The sequence below is a fragment of the Centrocercus urophasianus genome, unplaced genomic scaffold, assembly GCF_019232065.1.
Source record: "Centrocercus urophasianus isolate 14NV4802_14NV808 unplaced genomic scaffold, USGS_Curo_1.0 seq_25, whole genome shotgun sequence".
Lineage (NCBI taxonomy): Eukaryota > Metazoa > Chordata > Aves > Galliformes > Phasianidae > Centrocercus > Centrocercus urophasianus.
Window position 1 is genome coordinate 9981436 of NW_024884811.1, and position 23993 is coordinate 10005428.

The following is a 23993-nucleotide window of genomic DNA, read 5'->3' on the forward strand; positions in this document are numbered from 1 at the left end:
ACAGTGTTGGATCAGGTAGCATAGCAAACTGCTTGTGACTAGGATAGTGCATCTCATTCAAGGAACATTTGCTTTAAATGCGGAGATTTACAACTTAAGGTCTCCTGTATTGATATTTTGTGCAACACTGTTCAGTACAGTTTATCCTGCAACTTCAGAATCTGTTGTACTATTAAGTCTTTTTTAACTTCCCCATTTAACATATTGAATCAGAAGTGTTTGATCAAAAAAGAAAAAAACTCCAAAGACTCTCACTTGCAAGTAGAATTACTTGTGCTGGAATCAGTGTGTATGAAAACATTAATCTGTTACCTGATATGTTTTTCTATTTATACTGTAAGATTTTTTTTTTTGCATTCAGTTGCCATCTTAAAAGGAAAAAGAATTATGGGGAGAGAAATTCTTTTATTAAGAAAGTTCTAAACTGCTCTAAAAGAAAATGCCAGACTTTCAAAATATTTCAAAGTATTTCCATGTCAATTACAGGAGACTGGAAGTAATGATCTTGCGTACTCTAGCTTCATAGATGCCTTCTAGCACAGGTATTCTGTGGTGGTTAATCCAGGAGACACCCATCCTCGTGTTTCAGAGCATTACATATCAATAAGAGGAGTTACAGGAGAAGGAAGAAACTTTGTATTCCTTATGTTTATGAGAGTTGCACAAATATGAAAAGATTCAACAGAATGTAAGAGTTATTCTGAGATAGCTGCTTGCCTGTTTTTGTATATGTGCTTCATGATGCACCTGATAAATATATAGAGCTGTGACTGAGCTCCTACCACATCACTGGTTGAGAATTTAAGCTTTTAGAAATAAAAGGGACAAGAACGATATTGTATTGATCCTGTAATATCGTGTTTAAGCTGTTTGAAGTGGATACTCCTCTTGAATGTGAAGCTGTAGTAGTGCAGGACTAAATTTTCTTTTTTTGATCAGCTTGTAAAATCTTCCTTCCTTTACAGGTTCCTCCTGAAGATACAGCTTCACCAAGGACTTCATTCAGCATTCAAGGCCTCAGACCTTACACAGAGTATGTCTTTTCAATTCGATGCATGAAGGAAGATGGAGAAGGGTTTTGGAGTGACTGGAGTGAAGAAAAAGTTGGGGTTACAACTGAAGATAGTAAGTAATATACCAAAACTGATTGCCAACTTTAAAAATATCTGAGTGCTCAGCAGTTTGACAATAGCCAATTGAAATTCTGCATCCTCATTTGAGCTATTTGATTTGATATGATTGATTGATATGCTTGATTCTGCAACAGAATCTGTTTTTGTATGAAAGTTTTCTTTCAATAGAGAGAGTGCCTTAGTTCATGAACAGTTCAGAGCTAAGGAGGCCATCAAATAAAGTAGTAAGTGAGCTAGCATCACTTAATTATGAACAAGAAGATTGTTTTTCAAGCAGAAGCACTTCAAAAAAGAACATGCATATGGAAGTGTGGCCTCTTGTTCACTGAAGCATGTAAATAGAACACTATTTTAACTTTTCCTGCATCTGCTACTCTTTCTTGCTTGTCACAGTACCAAGGCCTAGTTTTGCAGTGTCTTGCATCCACTGATTTATGATACGCTGCCCACAATTGCTACATCTTGCTGCTCATTCTTAGTCAGGTAGACATTGATATGGGTGGTCTTAAAAAAGAGAACACCATGGATAAATCACTGACTTTAAGCAAGATTGAGCCTATGTGAAGAATGGCTTTAGTTGAGCAATATTTAGTCAGAAAATGATTATTTTGCCACAATTTCCATTTTTTATGATAGTTATTGATTTTGTTGAAATCCTGTAGATCTAGGTTTAAGGCATCCTTTCCCTTTGCAATATGGCTGAAAAGGGATTTGCTGCTATTGTGAGTTAGCGAGGAAGATGTTTTACCTGTAGCAGCTCTTAAAGGGCAGTGTTCATATCATATTTAGTCTTGCCATAAAGGACTTGGCAAGCAGGATCATAGAACCATAGAACTGTAGAATGGCTTGGGTTGGAAAGGATCTGAAGGATCATCAGGCTCCAACCCCCCTAACACATGCAGGGCCACCAACCTCTGTATCTCACACTAGGATGTGCATAGCGTCTAATTTACACCAAATATTTCACAATTAACAAACACAAAAGATAGGGCATATTTAACCAGTAGGCTAAGTTTTAATTTCACAGCCCTAGTGGGAAAAAGCTGCTGAGAAGTCAAAGGTCAGCCACCTCAGCTTTGCAGGACGAATACTCAGCATCATGTGTAAGGTCCATCCACACTGCATCCAACTGATAAACTTGACTGGCCATGGCCATTTGGCTTTTTGTGGTGATTCATTCAGCTGTTTGTCTCTTGTTAATAAACTGTTCTGTATTTGTGCTATTTAATCATAGACTGTCATATTCCTTCAGGACAATAGTACTAAGACCGTCACTGCACTGGGGCATCTTCCATTAAAATACGTATTCAGTGCATTCTGTATTTCGTAGCAGCATTGTTTGGTTCCAGTTTCTCATGAACACGTACATTATTTGAAAAGTAGCTACACCTCACCTTGCTACTGTATGTATTAGCTTTTACAGCTAATGGAAGTAATTTCAGTATATCCTGCTAGTGAGGCACTCCTGCAAGTTTGTGTTTAAGTACGGTGGCGGTTCCTTCTGCCACTGAGTTTTTGCCAAAACTATTAGTTGAGCATACTATGTTTAGCATTTTTCTGTTACGTATTTTTATTGTTTTGTAGCATTTTACGCCTTAGCATTTCCTGTAGCAACTGTAAACTCAAATTGCAAAACAGTAAGTGAGCAATAATTATTGGAACACTGACATTAAAATCACATCCATATGATTGTTACTGCAAAACCTTCTAGGATATAAGGCTGGATTCTTACATTTTTTCCATCAAATGGAAAGCAAGCTGTGAAATGTGTATACAAACACAGTCTAAATATATGCGTACTGCTGTTTAATGGGACAAACAAATTTCTAACAGTCTGCTGCACTGTGTTCATCCATAAGATTTGAACCATTGTCTCCAGATACAAGCCCAGACTTTGTTGATGTTCATCAGTGTTCTGTGATCCATTGAACATTTGTCATTCATTTGAATGACCCATCTGTTAGACTGGACTGGAACTAACTTAAGAATGTTAAATATTAAATATATCTTTTAAGAGGTGCAAAATGCTATCTTCTTGAATCTGAACCTCTGTTGGTGTCAAAACACCTTGCAATGATATGTTTCTTGCTACAGCTAAAGTGAACTAATTTCTTGTTATGGTCTGCTGTGCTTTTAGTAAGTGTTAATATAGTCTCTTCTGTTCAACAAATGTCTGTAGTTGTACCTCCTAGTGAAAACAGAATATTCATTCTTCCTTTGTATTGCTTGCTAATTAGTCAGTACTTTTGTTACTTATAGATTAGTTGAGAGTGAAACTCTGTTCTGAGTTTGCTTACATCTTCAGTGGTGGTGTCACCTCCTGCAAATAGCTAGATAAACTTGCAAATATATAGAGTTAAAAGGATAACTTGAGCAGGAAAGGACTTCAAGAAGTCTCTCATTCTCTTTATCTTTTTTTTTTTTTTTTTATTACTAAGTACAAGGCTCAGACAAGGAAATCCAGTTCACAGGATCAGCAAAACCTATATGAAAACTACACAACTACCTGCTGCAAATGTTAAATGAAATGGCTGGGTGTTTAAGTTACTTCTGCCATTATTATTGCCTGTATAATCAAATTAGAAAACTGAATTTCAGGCAGTATGTTTTGTTTAAGACTGTTAGACCAGTATTCTAGAAAATTGCACAGTGCTTACACTCTGTGTTCAAAATGTCCTGGTGACATGCTACATTAATGGCAAAGACACAAATGTATGGTATTGATGCTGAACAGTAATGTGAGAATTCTGACAATTTTGAAATGATTTAGCAGCTTTACTTCATAATCCTTATCAGGAAACATATATTTTGTACCCACAAATAGCAACTGTAGCTAAAGGTATTTTTGTCCAGCAGAAGAGACTAGCTATGTGATTGTGTGTATTACAGTTGTATATCTAGTGATTTCTGGGGATTGCAAGAATAAGTTACCTTCAGAGCAATTTGATTTTTAGAAGCTTGATTGGTTTCCTTGTAAATCACCAGCAGCAGAATTGGAAATCACATGCTGATTTCTGGCTTTAAAGAAAAATAAGCACTGTTGGGATTTTAAGCCTTATTTCTCAAGTAACTTGGTTATTACTAGTTAGAAACTTCTCAAATTCTTGCATTGTGAGGTGTGAAACCATTGTAGTTTGGTTTGGTTCTGTTTCATTTCTACTTTGCAATGTTAGCTTTATATCTGTTCCATAATGATCCTATCCAATATGAAGACAGTGCACTGACTTCTACTTCCATACTTGATAGCTGACAGGGAACCTCTTTTTTTTCTCAGAACACTATATACGCTTTGTGGTATTTGTTTAGCTTCTAAGTCTATTTTTTTTTTTCCCCTTCTCTGTGCTTTTAGTCTTTTTTGATTGGTCTTCCTTTGGCAGTTTCTAATTAGTTCTTTAGTGCCTTCCAAGTACTTCAGTACATCTGTCTCTAAACAGTGTAAAAACAGTAAAGAATTTTATTTCAAAACACTACTGCACTGGGTCAGAAGTCTGTCCTTATTTATCCTAACTAACTAGCTCTTAGGAAATGAAGTTTTAGGTTGAATTTACATTTGAGCAGAAAGAACACTTGTAGGTAGAACCTGCCATTAAGCAGAGTGGAATTTGTAAGTATGAAATGACTTGCCTTACTTGCCTTCAGCTCTAGTCAAAAATTATTTTTTTCTGGGGAGGTATTATAAAAATATTCTTTCAATAGCCTAGCCACTTTTTTCAACTTCAGTGACAGTGCTTTTCTGCTTTCTGTTGCATGGAAGAGATGTGTTCTGTGGTTACTATCTCAAACTGAGCAATGGGAGTTTCGAATTTCCTGCTTGCTAGACTGCATTGCTGCTTGGCTGTTGCAGCTTGCTTTGCAAAGGAAAAAGTAAACCGCTGTTAGTGATTGAGCATCTATATTTTATTTTAGCCTGAGAGCCAAGGTGTTAATGTAGAAAAAGAACATGAGGCAGGTCATGTTGCAGTCGTGATCTGCATTAAGTGTGTGTGTGTATGTGTGTGTACTGCTTCCACTTTCTGTGAATCAAAGCTGTGTACTGAAATAAGATAAAGAACTTGGCCTCATTTCCCAGCTCTTTCCTCCTGATGTAGAGCATATGAGGCACAGGCAAGATGCACCCTGTAGACTTGACATCACTTTTTAGATGTGAAAATGCCAAAACTTTTAATTATTAACTTTGAAAATGCAATAAAAGAACTCCCGCACAAACACAGTCTAGCAAGATTATAAATCTAAATGCATTTCAAGACCTATTTTTTCCCTTGTGGTTAAAGTCCTTGCCAAGAGTTAGCCATTTTTTCTTACTTTATGCACTATGATAGATTCATTCTGTGTTTAATTGAAACTTACAATGGAAGTACTGCTTAAATTTCTAATGGTACTGACAGCAAAAACTATTCACAGAATCACAGAATTGTAGGGGTTGGAAGGGACCTCCAGAGATCATCGAGTCCAACCCCCCTGCCAAAGCAGGTTCCCTACAGTATTGTAGCATTGTGCAAAAAATACTGCAGTTCTGTTATTCAAATTCCTCCAATGTTTTTGTAATAAAAGGGTATTTTTTTCATGGGAGAAACCAGTCTCCTCATTAACTATTCTGTAGTTGCCATTTTGAGGTGACTTGATGTTGAGTGGTAGGGAAGGTGTAGTGGTTACCAAGTGCAGTAAGGTTGTCAGTATGCAGAAGCGTGGTATCGTGCTTCTGAACACAAGCTGCACTTTGTGGATTTAGCTGTGCCTTAGCCCTGACAAGTTTGGCCATTGTCACTGATGCTCAGTGTGGTGATGTTCACTTTGATATTGTGAGTTTGGAGCAGAACTGGTATTTCATTCATCCCTTCAAGAAACCTTTCCATTAAGTTATTTCACTTAACATATCTAAGCCTTCTTTCTTCTCAGGGAAGTAAGGAAACAACTCTTTCTTTTTTTCTTTTTTTTTTTAGAACCATCTAAAGGGCCAACTGTATGGAGGACCATTGATGCATCTCCCTCACCAGCTTTTTGGACTGTACGACTGATGTGGAAGGTAAAACAATGTGCTAAACTGCAGAAATTGAATATTATTTTTAAAATGATTTTATGTGGAAGCTTACCTCAACAGATTTAGTAGATATCTGGGATTGAACAGTTATCGATACAAGAAATAACTTAATTTTTTCATAACTTCTTAATCTAGTAAGTATGCTGAAAGTAAGATTTTAAGGCTTGTGAGTAATCCAGAATCCACTTCAAGATTTCCCTCTTGCTGTCTTCATAGGCAGTGTGTGGAATTGGAAACTCCCTTGCACATAGTAAAGTTTGACATTCCACCTTCTGATCTATCATACAGGAATCCTTCAGCTGCAAAATCCATTAAGCCTAGAGATATTCCAGAGACCAGACTTATTAAATATAGCTCTGTGTGTTTGCATAGAGTAGGCTCACTGTGAAAGTGAATGCAATGATCAATCCCCATCTCCTGCTTTCTTCTGGTTTCTGAACTTTGTTATATTTGATCTAGCTTTCTTTTATTAGTATTTTTCTCTTAATAGATGCCTTAGGTGAACTTCCCTGTATGTGGATCCTTTTCTGATTTAACTTGTATGTGACATGCCACTCTGACATGATTAATTAGCTTAGAACTGGAAAGCTGGTGTTACTTAAGTTCACCCTGTCTAACCATTTTCTCAATGTTCACTGACAGTTAATATTGTTACAGATAATATAGACACAAATATTTTTCTACTTATAATAAAATTGCTCATTCTGTTTTGCATTTAAGGTCAACCCAATCTATAAAATGAAATTCTTTTGATGTCATTGCGTTGTGAAGTTGTAGAAAATGTAGTTTTTTCCACACAGCGTCAGAAATCTTGACAGAGGTGTTTTTGTTAGACAGCTGGATAGGATTATGAGTCAAGTGAGAAGATTTAAACAAGAAATAGTTCTAGAGAGTACTGTTTTACAGAAATGAACTCTAAACCCATTTGCAATTCTCTTAATCATGTAACTTGTTTATATACGGGTCTTTCTCTCAGTTCTAAACCATTAAACTATGCTTTGAAGCTAATAAAGGTTGTCACATTTGTTCAGTATTGATATAACAAAAAAATGTATTTTTGACAGACACTAGAGCCATTTGAAGCCAATGGAGTGATCTTGCAGTATGAAGTGACTGTCAGAGCTAAACCACCTCTCTCCCATCCGCCATGGAGGTACAACGTTACTACCACAAGCCTTACATTAAAGCTGCCAAATGGAACTTACGAAGTGACTCTGATTGCACATAACAGAGTTGGGGCATCCCCTCCATCAGTTCTGCTTATTCCATCAAGTAATTCAAAAGGTTAGTGTTACAATAACTTCTCTAACATTCAGATGCGTAGAATAATAGAATCTCTGTGTCTTCCCTGATTTAAAAAAAAAAAAAAAAAAAATATTCAGTGTTGTAAAATTATACCTTTTACATTAACATAGAGTTGTAATACTGTTAAATGCGTGTGCGCTCTTTACTCCTTCTAATTATGCTGCAGTTTGAACACAGGCTGTTCTGAAAGTAATGCCTCCTATTTTAGAGTGCTGGTCTGTGACATCAGAGACCTGTTGGTGGATGGGGCAGAAGTAGAAGTTGAATCTTCCAATATTCCTTTACATTTCATTGTTGCGTGACTGGTGGCAGTAGAGGGAAGGTCTGACAAACTGACATGTGACATGGAAGTGCTTATGAAGCAAAGATGTGTCATTTAATTCTTCCAGCACAGCTAATGGTGGTAACTGTGTTCAAAAACAGTGTTTTGTAGCTATTTGCTCTACCAAATAATGTTATTGTCCTCTTTGTAGATGTTGTGGTTTCCTTGGGAATAAATAATAGAATCATAAAATCACCGAGGTTGGAAAAGACATCCAAGAGCATCCAGTCCAACCATCCACCTATCACCAGTATTTCCCACTAAACCAGGTCCCCAGTACGACATCCAAATGTTTCTTGATCACCTCCAGGTGCAGTGACTCCACCACTTCCCTGGGCAGCCTGTTCCAGCACCTAACCACTCTCTAGGAGGAAAAAATATTTCTTAACATTCAACCTGAGTCTCCTGTGGTGCAACTTGAGGCCATTCCCTCTAGTCTTATTGCTAGTTATGTGGGAGAAGAGGCCAATCTTCACCTCACCACAACCTCCTTTCAGATAGTTATGGAAAGCAATAAGGTTACCTCTGAGCCTTGTCTTCTCCAGACTAAACAATTCCAGCTCCTTCAAATGCTTCTCATAAGACTTGTGCTTCTGACCCCTCACCAGCTTCATTGCCCTTCTCTGAACATGCTCTGGGGTCTTAATGTCTTTGTTATAGTGAGGGGCCCAAAACTGAACACAATACTTGAAGTGCAGCCTCACCATGGCTGAGTACAGGTGGATGATCACTTCCCTGTTCCTGCTGGCAGCACTATTTCTGATACAGGCCTTGATGCCTTTGGCCTTCTTAGCCGCCTGGGCACACTGCTAGCTCATGTTCAGCCAAGTATTGACCTAAACCCCCATGTCTGTTTCCTCTTCCAGCCACTCTGCCCCAAGCCTGTAGCGGTGCCTGGGGTTGTTATGACCAAAATGCAGGACCCAGCACTTGGTCTTGTTGAACTTCATCCCATTGGCCTCAGCCCAGCTATCCAGCCTGTCCAGCTTTCTCTCTAGCGGTGTCCTACCCCCAGGCAGGTTGATGTTTCCTGCTAACTTAGTGTCATCTGCAAGGTTACTGAGGGTGCACTCAGTGCCTTCATCCAGGTCATCAGTAAATATATTAGAGAACAGGCCCCAGTGCTTACTCCAGGGGAGCACTGCTCATGAGCAGTTGCCAGCTGGTTGTAGTTTCATTCATCACTTCTCGTCCTGGCTTTCCAGCCAGTTTGTTACGCAGCAACGAATGTACCTGTCCAAGCCACAGGCTGCCAGCTTCTCCAGGAGAGTATTGTGGGAGACAGTGTCAAAGGCTTTGCTGAAGCCTAGATGGACTAGATCAACAGCCTTTCCCTCATCTTCCAGGTGAGTCATCAAAGGAAATCAGGTTGGTCAAGGCATTTCATGAACCCATTCTGGCTAGATCTGATTTCCTGGCTGGCCCTCACATGCCATGTGATCTCCCTCAAAATGATCTGCTCTATAACTTTTCTTGGCGCTGAGTTCAGGCTAACAGTGGTTCCCTAGATCCTCTTTATGACCCTGCAGGTAGATGAGATTCTAGCAGGGTATCTCCCTTAGTAGGCTCTCCTACCAGCTGCATCAGGAAGTTTGTCTACTGCATGATGGGTTTCAGCTCTTCCTGTTTGTTGCCCATGCTGTGTGCATTGGTGTAGATGCACTTCAGCTGAGCTGCCTGTCTCAACTCCAGTCCCATAGTCTTTCCCCTAGGCACATTTCTAGCAGGCCTGGTTTTATCCTTCCTCTTCTCTCTTCTTACAAGCCCTGCCAGCTCCTGGGATAGGATCCTGCTCCCCCTTTGAGACAGGTGAGACCCATCAGCAGCCACCAGGCCAGGTGCTGAGTAAACCACCCCCTGGTCAAAAAAGATGAAATTCTTGTTTGCACCAGCCTCGCAGCCATGTGTTTATGAGATTGGCTTTCCTTCTTCATTAAGTATCATTCACTGAAGGGACAGAGGGAGCTACAACTTGTACACCCACTCCATCCACTAACTGCCCCAGTCCCCTTTTAGCTAATCCTCAAGCTTCTCTCAGCAGCTTAAAAAAGCTCCAAAAATAGGAGGCATTACTTTTTGAGCAACTTACATATACCGGAATTCATGACTATTTTATGCATTCATGAATTAATTGCAAGATGTGTGTGTTATTTTACTGTTCTTTGTGGTCCACAGAGCAACTGTGCACTGTATTTTTTTATTTCTTCTAGAATAGCAGACATTTCTGTTTTCTAAAAATAAAATATTTGGGGAAGCAAGTGTCATCTACTCTGTGTATATTCAGTTTAGCTATTGTTCTTCTTCCTTCTGCTTTGTGGTATTCCCTCCCACTCACCTCCCCTTTCTGATCCTGTCCTTGTCTTACCCTCTGGTGTTTCCTGTATCTTGTGAAATGGTGGAAGCAGACAACTCTGTTCGTTTTCCTTTTTATCGTGTTCCTTTTATTGCGCACTGGTGGTAGTAAATGCAGGCTGGTTTCTTCTTACTGCCCTCATCTGCTGAGTCTAGCCTCTTACACTCTTACACAATCCAAGAATGAGGAGCATAGGTAACAAAAATTAAATCATCAGTGGGTCTGATACTTGGTGCATAAACACTAGGGGAGAGCCACAGATCCTAAAACTACTAAATGACCCAACTAAAGATATGCTTCAACATAGTAGTATTGCAGCTGGAAGGACTTCATAAGATACGAGAGTATATTGAGGATTGGAATGGGAATTTAGAAGGTCTGCAGATTTTATTTTACTGTGAAACAGACCCTTTAGTTTGGAAGAAATATTGTAACTCTTTATTGTGCAATAAGACAACTTACTATATAAAAGAAAAAGTGTGTCTAATTTACAGTTGTTGAATAGTGTTGTTTGTCTCTCTGATACAAATTCAAATGTAACCTTCTAAATTTCAGCAAATGATAACATTTTGTTAGGTTCTGTCAAGTTGTCACCATTACAATAATCAAAAGTATCTTCATTTGACAAGACAGCTGCTGTTTTGACTATCTAATGGAAGAAATGTCAATGTTTAGTACTTTTCTATTTTCTTTCATTTCAGCTCCTGTGAGGAATATTAGAACACTACCTAAAGATGGCAAATTGTGGGTAGGATGGACTGCTCCTAATAATGTTCTTAAATACGTAATTGAATGGAGTCTGATGTCTAACAGCTCAGGTGGCATCACAGAGTGGCAGGTAGAACCAGGAAACATTCAAGGAACATACTTAAAAGGTACTTGTCTTACAAGTTTGCAAATATCTTGTAGAACACTAAGAACCTAGTGAATATTCTCAAAGGGAATAATATATTCATGGTAACTAGGTTTCTCTTTATAGGGTGGGAATCTGGAGTAATGCAGGGACTAGTCTTATTTTATCACAAGTATATGGAAATACCTATATTTTTGCCAAATCAACTCATTTTTACATTTTGAAATAAATTCATGTTAAACTAAAAGAAGTCTTATCTGCATTTTGCTTTTAATCTCTTCATTCTTGGGAGCGACTGAAATCATAAAAAGGATGAGGTCCTTCCATATCAAATTGTCATGCATCTTTAGGACAAACAGTGAAACTCAATCAACTTTACAGTTCTGTTCAGATGGTAATCAGTGGCTCACATCTATAATTATGTGTTTCAGTGTTGTAGGCAGTTAAAGTCTTAATTAGAATGAATTAGGAAAACAGCCAGAAATCTCTGAAGTCTGCTTATACTTTAATGAATCACTTTTTCTCTTAGTTATTTCTTTGGAGCAATATGTAAATGAGCTCTAGAATAACAATCTACTGCATTAGTTATAAGAGCATTTAACAAAACAGACAAGGCTTGGGACCCTGCATCTAAGGTAAATGGCATAGATAGTGAGAAATTTAACTCTCTGACACAACTTATCTTAAAATTCCTTTTATTAGGTGACATTAAGCCATTCAAGTGTTACTTGATAACTGTGTACCCTCTGTATGCTGATGGCCAGGGAAGTGGACAGTCTGTGAAGGCTTACCTTCAGCAGGATCGTGAGTACAAAAGTCACCCTGGAGCACATTCACTGACATCTTGGCTAAAATAGTGAAACCTTTGCTTTCATGCATAATTGACAGTGGCTCTACACATAAGGGCCATCTGATATAAATTTTTTTTCCTCTATTTTAACATCCATTCTGCTAGTATACAGTATTTAATTAAATAGATGGCTTTGTATGAGTTACCCTTTGCCAGCACAGGATTTTGTTACTTTATCAACATAATATTAGTTCTTTGATTTATTTGAGATTCCAAATATGAAGTCAGGAGTAATTGACTTCAGTGGAAGACTTCGAGTGCCGGTTACTTTTTCATGCATTTTTCTAGATATTCCTTTTAAAGCTTCTTTGAAATTGCTGTATTGCCTGAAAATAATGTTGTGTTAAAATAATGCTTTATAGATAAGTTAGCCCAGCTATTCTATTGAAGCTTTTATGAAATAGCAATCCAGTTCTCATTAATGCACTACTTTTATGGATGGGAGGATATGCAATAGAAAATAATGTTCATCTACCATTACAGGTCCTTCAAAAGGACCAACTGTTCAGACAAAAAAAGTAGGAAAAGCTGAAGCTGTTTTGACATGGAACCATCTCACAGTAGATGAGCAAAATGGATTCATCAGAAGTTACACAATACTGTACAAAACTGTCGATGGAAATGAAACAGGTAACAGAAGGCAGAGACATGCTTTGTGGTGTTGAAGTACTCAGTCTGTTTCCTTCCTAATACATGTTCCTGGAAAAAAAGAAACAGCCTCAAGTATGTTTGTCAGTCTTATTCTGATGACATAAAGCTGGTGTTAGAGGTGTAGCTCTCCCATGCAGTCAACAGAAGAAATTTAACAATAAAGAATTAAGAACATGCGGTCTTTGTATAACTGGCTACTGAGTTTGGTTTCTGAAGGCTGATTGGCAGTTATTGTAGTCCATGTGTCTGTCTAAATACAGAATAAGGAGGCTATGTAACAAGATGGGCACAAGCTGGAACACAGGAGGTTCTGACTAACCATCAGGAGATCCTGCCAACCTCAACCATTCTGAGACTGAAGATGAAGCTAGACCATTCAGTCTGCGAAGGATTAGTTATTTATTTATTTAAAACTGTGTTTTTGCTTGAAGTGCATTTTCATTCTTCATAGTCTCTATGAGCACCAGACAAAGACAGGGAGATGACACTGTAGAAAGGTGGGGTTTTTTAGATCTACATAAGCTGGAAGAACAATTTAGTTCTCGTTATCCACTAGATTTTTTTTCTAGCTAACTGTGTATTTTGCATATTAGAGGCCTTTAAGCTTCAGTTTTACTTTCAGTTTGCTTCCTGAAAAAATAGCAAATTGACAAATGAATTATCACATAGAAGGAATAAATTCAAACATGAACAGAAACAAATTAACCTCAGCATTCATTGTACACATTTGTAATCTTTCTGTGACGGTTGTTTTCCGTGCAGCCACACGTTGCACAGAAGCTGTTGTTTCTTAAGATGTAATGTCTTAATGCCTTTGTGTTTATGGAAATCTAGTAAACCATACTGAAAACTAGTATATTTTTCTTCTCTTCAGCTGTGTCAGTGGATCCATCCAAGACAGAGTATACCCTCTCTTCTCTAACCAGTGACACACTGTATACTGTGCGGATGATGGCATACACAGATGAAGGAGGCAGAAGTGGTCCTGATTTTACTTTCACTACACAGAAATTTGGTAAGGAAGAATTGGGAAAAATCAACAGAAGTAGGAATTGATGTTGCAACAGTATAGCAGGGCTCAATTTCTAATCTGATAGGAGAGGAAGATGATTTAAAAAAAAAAAAAGTATTTCAGTTGTTCATCATACTCACAAAGTGCAAGAAACTGTCTAACATTCAAGCACAAAAGGATATTTGACTTTTTTTATTATTTGAATTCATTTACAATTCCTTTGGGCTGTGTCTTCTGCATGTTTTCTGAATTTTCCTCATGTGGCAAACATGCTGGCTTGAGATGTGCTTCTTGTGTATTGCTTAGAGTACAGTGAATGGCCTGCTTTGTGTGAGTAATTAGAATTTTCTCAATGTCACTGTATCCTTATCCTTACTGGATGGCTCCTATTCTTGTCTCAAAGACATTGTCTAGAATCTTTATTTTAATCTGAATGTAGGTTGCCTTCATTTGCTTTATTGGGGTGCTCTGCTATGTTGCAAGTTTGGGCTGGGAATCTCAACCTGTTGATGTGGATGCCTGTCAGCACATGCCATTCTTTACAACTCTTATTCGGCTTCGACATTCCTATTTTAATGGCAATTAGTTTGTTACAGTTCTCTACAGAAACTCATTATGAAGAGTCAAACTTGTATGTGCAGATTTACAGAGCTTTCTGTTTATAATGGTAAGAGCAGCAACATTAGGTGTTTTTTTTTTTTTTTTTTCAGGATAGTGTTGCTCTTCCCTAAGCATTCTGTAAGGTTTACTTATAAAATATATGCATCATTTGGGAAGGGATACATGCCAACAATGCAGTTTTAAGTGTTTATAGGTAAAGGATGTTTTGATGTACAGAATAAACTGATAACTTAATTAGTTATTTGGTCATGATAATGATACTGCAAATGGTAGGTCTCTGAAACTGGACCACGGATGCATTCACTTAGAAATTGTATCTGCCTAAATTATAAAAATTATTTGTAACATTACAGCTTCTAGAGCAATCTGTGGTTTTTATTGATGCAAGGCATTAGATTATTTGAACTGAGCTTTTCTTAAGTTTAAAAACAAGGATTTTTTCATAGAGGTAAGAGATTCTTCTGAAGCTGAATCTTGTGGCTATGCTATGTGTTTGGTTTCAGATTGTCCCTGCCTGTAAGGAACTGTGTGCTGCTGCTGATTTTCTTTTATGCCAAAAAGGGCTGTAAGTGCTTTGGTTTTTTTTCTCAAGGAAAATGCTTTGTGTTTTTTTTTTTTCTCAGGGAGAGGAGAAATTGAAGCCATAGTTGTACCTGTGTGTCTAGCATTCCTGTTGATTGTACTCCTTGGAGTTTTGTTTTGCTTCAACAAACGTGACTTGTAAGTGTAAAAGAAGCCTTTCTTTCCTCTTCTTGGTATGTCTTGGTGTAACATGAGATATGGCAATAATTCATTATGAACATGTAAGTGTTCTACAGCTACTTTGGAAGAAAAAAGTAAAACATATTATTAATAAACATCTTTATATTTTTCTTGAAAAATCAAGGGCTTTTCTGTACTGATTTTGTTTATTACTGAGAATCATTATCACTGAAACAATGTCCCACAGATCAATCTTCAAGAGAATTTCGTGCTAGTCTTGGTTAGGGTTAGGTTTGTTAGGTTTTTATTAGGATATACCATCTGTGTTGTTTCGTAAGTCAGCAGATGAGACTAAAATGGTGGCTTTCATTTCATAAAGTACAGAATATTCTGTTTAACTATATTCAAGCTATTTAGTGTTAGCAAACTTTAAGTTTACTCAGTTCTTATTTAGTATGTAGTGGCATATATCGTGTGCTCTTCCAGCTCATTTTACCTCAGAGTTCTTCTCTGTGGCTTTATCTGAGAGCTGAAGTGTTTTCCCTGAGTAAGAGCATCTCTTACATGTCCCCAGTCAACTAACATTTCTTTCTGATTTAAAAAAAACTATTTGTCCTCCTCATTCTGACATCCCTGCTGCTTCTAAAATCAATTCTTGATGGACTATAGTTGAAAAAGCCATCTTGGAACATGTCCAAGTTTTGTTTTTAGTTGTGAAGTTTGCTGTGATATTCATAGTACCTCAGAATAATGAAAGTGTATGCTTATACCAACGTAGGTAATATTTTCTAACTAAATATTTGCTCATCCACATAGCAATAGATTATCCACATAGGAATTTAGAAGTGCGTCTTTTAATCTTGTTTTTAATCTTCTGCAGAATTAAAAAGCATATCTGGCCTAACGTCCCTGATCCATCCAAGAGTAACATTGCTCAGTGGTCCCCGCAAGTTCCAGCTAAGGTAATACTCATTTTTCCGCATCCTTAATTTTCCTAATATAGAAGACCTCAAACTAATCAGAGGGAGTCTTCTCCCTTCTGAAATACACAGAATTATGAGTTCAAAATAAGACTGGATGTAAGTTTCACAACATTATTATATGATACGGCTAGAAGACTTAATTGTCATGTAGGTCCAGTGTTAGAAATATATGATCCTTAGCACAAGTTCACAGCATAGAGCTTGAATTTACTAGTTTGGAGGGCCAAGCCCCGATTATTATACTCATTAATGGGAAAACAGTACTAATTAAACAGCTTATGATTCTTAATGCTTTGTACAGTTAAGTGTGAAAGAGAGGGAGATCTAAAATACGGATGCTAAGTGTGGCAGAAAAATCTGTGCCCTGTGTGGGATGGATGACAAGAAATTCTGTTCAGTAAAGTGTCTAACATCTTCTTAAGCTCTGATTTTGAACATGCTATTGAGAGTATGTGTGCATGGCCTCTGTACAGAATGGTCCGTACTGCATAGTGAATGGTTTTCTGTTTACAGTTCTTCAGAACAATTAAAAATTAAAGCAAAGCTTGCACATCCAGTTGCAGTGCTTAGAGTGCTTACGGAATTATGAATGTAAAACAACATCTTTCATTCTGTAACAGATAGTTGGAGGGTATTGCCACACTCAGTAAGGAGGCAAACTGTATAAAGAATGTTGGAGTTACTACAGAAAAGGAAATAAGTTATTAAATATTTTGCTTGTTTTCAACTTAAATAACCTTCCTCTTAGGCAACATCCTTCTCTTTCTTTCAGCACAACTTTAGTTCTAAAGATCAGATGTACCCAGAAGGCAGTTTCACAGATGTGAGTGTCGTAGAAATAGAAGCTGATGACAAGAAGTCTTTTTCAGAACAAGATCTAAAACCTTTCGATTTGCTCAAAAAGGAAAAAAGTACTTCAGAAGGGCACAGCAGTGGTATTGGAGGATCCTCGTGCATGTCTTCTCCTAGGCAAAGCGTCTCTGATAGTGATGAAGGTGAAACTACACAAAACACTTCAAGCACTGTGCAGTATTCAACTGTAGTACTTAATGGCTACAGAGATCAAACACCTGTACAAGTCTTTTCAAGGTCTGAATCTACTCAGCCTCTGCTAGATTCAGAAGAGAGATTAGAGGATCATGCTGGAGGGAGTGACGGTATGCCACAAAGGCAGCAGTATTTCAAACAGAATTGTGGTCAGGATGAAACCAAGACATACAGGCCATTCTTGGAAAGAGCAAAGCAGATTATTTCTGCTAATGAGGAGGATCTTGCTGGGTTTGCACAGCTGCAGATCTCAGGTCAGAGATCTCTAGGCTTCGATCTGGAAGAAGATACACAGGAAGCTGCTCTGCCAGATGTTTTGCAGACAAGTACTGAAGGACAGACTGTGAGACCTGAAACAGTGGAGGGAAACGTACCATCAGTTGATGAAATGCCAAAAAGTTACCTCCCGCAGACTGTGAGACAAGGGGGTTATATGCCTCAGTGAGAGAAGAGACTGGCTATATTAGGCCTTCGTTAGTGCCTGTTCACATTTTTTTTTTCCTGTGTTTCTGATAAATTAAGCTAGGTATTTTTATCTGAATGCAGATAGAAATATTGAAATTAGGTGAAGAATAATTTGACACAGTACAATAAGGACTATGTTTCCGTGGAAAATCTGCAGTCCAGACCTACTGGAGACTTACTTTTATGCACTACATGAAATCGTATTTGTCTGAAAAGCTGAACAAGCCTATGTGCTACCTTGCTTTTTGTCTTGTCATATCCGATTTACGTATGATTGAAAATAGCAAGTTTCAGTTAATCACATTGGCCAACAGACCTCCTAGAAGAAATACTTTGATTTGTGACAGTGTACAAGCCTAAAAAGCCAGCTTTGGTTGCTTGGAGCATCTTTGTGCAAAAATGAGACTGAAGTTCAGTATTCTAAAGCATAAAAATACTGTATCATACACTTTTCAACAGCTTGATTAACCTTCTGAATTTTGACTTGGCCCAGTGTCACAGTTTCAGACTTACCAAACTCAAGTGTGCAAGTCATGCATCCCCGTTTAAAACCTACATAGAAGTTGTGATGGTGTGCAGGTAAAAAATGCTATGATTGCTTGACTCTGAGTGCTACTATAGTCACTGATACTCCTTCTGTATTTAGATACGCTTGCACATGAAGTATATAATAATTTGGCCTAAAAGTGTGCCTTGCTATTGGATGCACAACAGTTCAGCCTTTGTGTTTAAATGTTGAATCCAGATGAAAACGCAGACGAGGAATCAGTCAAAGATTTTTGAACCCCAGTTGCTTCCTGATGACACTGCATCCCTCCGGTCATGTTGATTGCCTTTGTACAATATGTGCCCCCTTGGCAGTGTACTGCTTGAGAGATAAATAATGGGCTGACGGATTTCACAGTCCCTATAACTGCTCAGGAGAAGGGGAATAGGATCTTCTTCCTGATTGACTATGAAGATACAGGACAGAATTACAGGACTTCCTTGAAACAGAACATAGCAAAAACCAAAGTGCTCAAGTCGTTGAATGCTCAGGGGGAGAAAGAAAAAAAAAAAAAAAAAAGCAACTACCCTGAAATTGACAGTTACTGACAATATGAATCTGTTATCCAGCATAATCCACAGATAATATCTGTGGCTGCTAAAATTCCTCATGTCTCAGTTCAGCCCTGTTCAGATGGTCTGTGCTTTATTACAGGTACATACAATTGCATTAATATAGCCCTCTTCCCTAATGATGAAATTTTACGACACTCTTGTAGATGTTTTTCTTAACTTAGTCTAGTCAGCTTTTCTAACTTGACACTAATAACCTTCATTCAAAACACTACATGCTGTTCTGTGAGAATAAAAAGAGAGTTTTAATTCTCCTTCAGCAGAAGGGAGACCTCCAGAACCTTTCAGTGCTGTGATACATGGTGCTGCTGTCCTGCAGAGCACTTGCTAAAGGCCTTTGAAGAACAGATGGAAGTATGATGTTCACCTCTCATGCTTTTGTTTCAAAGAAACAGTGCTAGTGTGAATTCAGAATATGCTATTTGGACTACTCAAAACAGAGTTCTTAAACTTCAATAACATTCAACATTCTGCAGTTCCTTTCTGCTTACAGTATTTTTCATGTATGGGCACTTTTTTTAAACTAAAATGTGATGTTGCAGGTTACTGTAACTGTACTTTTCTTCAGAACAGATCACCTTCCTTCCTCCCTATGCCACCTCAGCACATTCAGCCTCTTCTTGCAGCTGTCATGAGGCAGAGGAGGATGTGTCTGATTTTTCAAAGGCTGGAGGAGCATTCTTGTTGTCAGAATTTCCTCTTGGAAAATGGCAGCAGTGAGTTTGTGCATGGATGGATGTGTCTTCTTCAGTCAAACTTCATTGTGGCCATGGAAACCATGAGTAAAAGGGAAAGTCAGTGTGCATGCTTACTCAAAGTGCCCTACAGCCACATGCTGTCTCATTCACCTTCTGCTGATCTCTGAAATGTTTTGGGCTGCAATTTTTATGGCCACAGTCTGGCTGCTTAGCTTGAATGAGTGTTGCTTTAAACATGCTATCTTTCATCTGTGATCCAGCAATACTAACTTTCAGTAACATATGTTATATCTGAGAGACCACTTCAGTTGTTCCTAAAGTTAGTGTTCTCTTTCTGTCATGTAGAGGGAAAGCATTTTGTTCTCAGTTGCTGTTAACCATGAACCATTTCCAAAGTAAGTTAAATTTTGAAGTGATTCCCTCTTTTTGGGGGGTCAGTGGTAATGAACTCACATAGTTGTGCAGAATATCCTGGCATGGGTTCTGTGTGGCAGATTCACTTTCTCTCTTTCTATCTCATGCATGCATCTAGGAATAAAATTGCGAAGATGAAGCAGGAGATACTTGTGGGTGAACAGCTTACAGAAGCCACAGAAAGTCTGAGTAACAGGTTTGCTTACAACTTCATAAACCTTTGTGTCAAAGTGCTGTGTTGTACACCGTTTGGGTTTAACTTGGTTTTGTACTTAGTATGCATTACAGCAACAGAGCTGTATCTAAGAGTTGCACGCAGGTTTTAGAGGGTACATAATGCATTTTATCAAGCCACTGAAATTCTCTGAATTTGGCCTCAACATGATAACTAAAGGAAAAGCTTTTTTTTCTTTTAATAACTATGGTGCACTTTACTAAATAAAAGCATTAATAAAATAAAATTATACTTTACTATTGACACTTTAGTGCCCATTTTGATTACCCAGACTGGAATTTTTCAAGTAGGGATAGGATAATGGGTGAGACAAGCATTCTGCTTCCCTTCTACAGCAGGTAGGCGTGGTGAATAAGGAAATGTTTCTCCTGTATAATCACACTTGGAGCTGCTTTCAGGCGCAGATTAACTCTTCCTCTGTTTGCAAGAAAAGTACTTATGTTATTTCTGTAGTGATGATCAGTGTGCTCTGTTAGAACAGGAGGTTGGTGGGGTTGATGCTGTGGCTGTGTTGGCTTGTTTCCATGGCACTTGGCATGGGAATATCTTCTGTTGCAGTGAAAAAGTCTTGGGGTTGTGTTTCTGGTTACTGTTTTAAGCTAAACTACCTGCTAAGCATCAGGCTAACAAGGGCGAAGGACAGCAGAGCAGAAATGTTCTTAAATTAGCTTAGGATTATCTGTGTGACAGCAGCCCAGCCAAGTGATAATTTATCCAGATTTGCAGAAACTTTGGCCATATCACTGGGGCACAGGGCCCAGTGTCCCCGTGGCTGCCCCTTGCTCGCAAGGGCTGTTGTTCTCAACACTGGGAGAGCCCCTATGCCTGCCCCAGGGTTTGGCAGCTTAGGCTTTGACTGTAAATTGCGAGCACCACCAGATGGCTTTGTGAGCACACTGAGGGAGTGTGGGAGTCGTGCTGCTTTAACTTAGGTAACATATCTAAATAATGCCAGGTCTTAAATATCTAAGACTCACGTCAGTATACGCTGCTATCCTATTGACTTCACAATAAGATCTAGAAATTCAGAGCAACTCAGAACTGGTGTAGTCAGCCCCTCCAGGATGTGTATGCATTCAGTTGTGATTTATATGCATTAAAAGGGACTAAATAGACCAGTTTGTCTTCTGTGAGACGGTTTTGTGACTAAGAGCTACTTAGGTACATTCCTTAAAGTGCATTAAGAAGTTCCACTGATGGCTGGATCCTAAAAATTCCCTGCTTCCCTATAAATGCTGATCTCTTGGCTAGATGGATACGTACAGGCATTTTATATTCCTGTATTTGCCTTTAATGTTATTTGGAAGCAGTTTATAACAGCAGAATTATCACGTCACCTGTGGCGGAGCAGCCCGCTGGCGACCACCTGCCCTCAGTATTGCAGGGAGCCTGGTGCAGGAGTCTGGAGCATGGCAGAATCACATACTCTCCAGCTGATCCACCAACTCCCGTTTCTTTTCCCTAAAAGTGAAAGGATTAGTTAAGATGAAGCTAGAATGTATGTATCTGCTTTCTCTGTCGTTCCCTTCATAGCACTTGTGCAATCTGAGCCATTCATAAGACAGAGCAGTGCTGACTCTATGCGCAAGGATGCACCTCAAGGCCACAGGACTTGTTGCAGACTACTCTAATGACTACGGCCAGAGCGTGGTGGAGTGGGCAATGAATAACTGACAGTGTGCAGTGAGGGGCAGGGTGTGTGTGTGCAGGGACAGCTTGGTGGAGGACACAGGCAATGACATCGTGGATGTGCTGCAGGAGCACGCCTTGGTGATCAGTGAGAAATGAGTGCGTGGCTCTGCTGGCAGTGGCCGGCTGCAGTGCAGCTTCCTTCTGCCCTGACCTGCACCAAATGCACTGCGCTTCTGGAACTGCTGACTGTGGAACCGCTCACAGCAGCCACTCTTCACAGCAAAGCACATTCGTTCATGGATCCGCTTGGCTCACCGTGGCCTTTTTAACGGACTGGACTCATTCGATGTCACGCAGTGGTGGGCAGTCTGCTCCCCACGTGCTTCTCGTGGGGCAGAATGGATGAGGGTGTACTTGAGGTTATGTCACCATGTACATCTCGGTAAGCGTAGTCGTAAGACATGGGGATATTTAACAAGGAAAGTGCCTTGATGCTGAACACTTAGTGAATGTAACGTTAAATAGATTTTATTATGTACCATATGGAGTTACGGCTGCCTGAGCTACTGCTGATGTGTAACCTCTGCCAGCTTTGAGCGCATGCTGTGGCAGCCGGCTGAGCTGTGGGTGCGTGTGCTGTCGATACAGAAGTGTTTTCACAGCACTACATCACCTTACTTCTTTTGCAAGCTGCATGTTTATTGTCTTAGATGTATTGTCATAGACTGCTTTCTACAATTTACTTTTTACTGTAACGTTTGAATGTCTTTGTTACCCAGCTGAGCCTGAACGTTGCATTTGTCTACTACATGATATTAAAAAAAACGAACAAAATTCCAAGCTCGGAGTCGCTGTCGATGTTGCGGGGCGTTCTCTCCCCTTTCCGTTCGTCCCGGGCGCGGTGCGGGCAGGGGCACTCGGCTGCCGCCGGGGCTGCGCGCTGCGTGGCAGCACCGGGCGGTTCGGGTCCCTTGGTACAGGCGTTGGTGCCGCTCCCGGCGCTGCCTGCGCTCCTTGCCCAGCCCCTCCGCCAGGTGCGCATCGCGGGGCAGCGCCGGCGGACGGGGCGGCAGCGCGACGTGCCGCGAGCCGGGGCCGCCCTCAGCCGCGTCGTTCTCCGCGTTTTGTTTTTGTTACGGTCGCGCGTTCGTTTTCGCAGGGCTCAGCCGACCCCCCGCCAGTCCTCACTCCCGCCGCGCCCGTGACGAGAGCGCAGCGCGGCCTTCCGGCGGCCGCGCCTCCGCCTCCCCCTCCCGGCCACGTTCGGCGCCGGAGGTAAAGCGCTTCTCACTCAGCTCCACCGCTGAATCATCGCGCGGCGACGCCCGGGCCGGGGGATGCCGGGCCCCAGCGCGACCCGTTCGCATTCCGTGCGATCCGGAACAAACGCGCTCCCGCGGACCGGATGCAGCTTTTTCCCCCGCGCTGAGATTGAGCGCGGCAGGAAGGCACGACCGAGAGCCGCGCACGCACCGTCTCCGCGTGGTCCCGCCGCGGAGGCCTCCGACCCCGCGGCAGCGCACATCCCCGCCCCGAAAGCCACGGGCCGCGCCGTTTACCCCGTCCCAAACCCGGGGACCTCGGTCCCGAGGGAACGGCGCCGAGCGGCTGCGTCACCGGGCAGCGCCCGCCTGCGCTCCCTTCCCTGGGAAAGCCCCGCGCTCCGCGGGCGGGGGAAAAACGCTGTGAGGCGATTTCCCGCCGGTACCCGGGTCTGGAGGAAGGCTGCCACTCGAGGCAGCGCCTCTCGGGCCACAGGAGATGGAAACGAACTGGCTGACACCCTGGCGCTCATTGGTATCTGAGAAGTCATGGCAGCCCGGTGCGGTCCCTCGTGACTGGAAACATGGACACGTCACACCCATTTTTAAGAATCATAGAGTCACAGAATCACTCAGGTTGGAAGAGACCTTAAAGCATGACCTAGCCATACTACCCTAACAACCCTTCACAATCATGTCCCTGAGCACTACATCCAAACGGTTTTTAAACACATCCTGGGATGGTGATTCAACCACCTCCCTGGGGAACCTATTCCAGCTCTACAACCCTTTCTGTAAATAAATTTTTCCTGATATCCAACCTCAACTTCCCCTGGCACAACTTGAGGCCATTTCCCCTCATCCTGTCACCTGTCACCAGTGAGAAGTGACCAGCCTTGCTCTCGCAGCAAGCACCCTTCAGATATTGGAAGAGAGCATTAAGGTCTGCCTCAGCCTCCTCTTCCCCAGACTAAACAGCTCCAATTCCTTCAGTCGCTCCACATAGGGCATGTTCTCTAAGCCCTTCACCAGCTTTCTTTGGACCTGCTCCAGCATCATAGAGTCCTTTCTGTACTGAGGTGCCCAAACCTGAGCACAGAAGAGATGACGCAGAGACTACCAACTTACCTATCCTGGGCTGCATCAAAAGAAGCATAGCCAGCAGAGTGAGTGAAGTGATCCTGACCCTCTGCTTTGTGCTGGTAAGGCCTCACCTGGAGTGCATTCAGATGTGGAGTCCTCAGGACGGAAGAGACATGAATCTGCTGGAGTACATCCAGAGAAGGGCCACAAAAATG

The 23993-nt window shown here is 40.6% G+C and overlaps 1 protein-coding gene across 5 annotated transcripts in view; it reads left to right on the plus strand.

Annotated features, from left to right (window-relative positions):
- IL6ST (interleukin 6 cytokine family signal transducer) overlaps positions 1-22273 on the plus strand; it is a 35136-nt gene extending 12863 nt beyond the window's left edge. For all 5 annotated transcript variants that reach the window (XM_042825792.1, XM_042825790.1, XM_042825793.1 and 2 more), the window contains exons 7-16: positions 966-1125; positions 6074-6156; positions 7236-7455; positions 10853-11026; positions 11707-11808; positions 12338-12484; positions 13380-13520; positions 14762-14858; positions 15721-15802; positions 16596-22273. In XM_042825792.1, the coding sequence (XP_042681726.1) occupies positions 966-1125; positions 6074-6156; positions 7236-7455; positions 10853-11026; positions 11707-11808; positions 12338-12484; positions 13380-13520; positions 14762-14858; positions 15721-15802; positions 16596-17315 (1926 nt within the window). In that variant the 3' untranslated portion in view covers positions 17316-22273. The remainder of the gene's footprint in view (positions 1-965; positions 1126-6073; positions 6157-7235; positions 7456-10852; positions 11027-11706; positions 11809-12337; positions 12485-13379; positions 13521-14761; positions 14859-15720; positions 15803-16595) is intronic.
- Positions 22274-23993: the final 1720 nt, after the last annotated feature.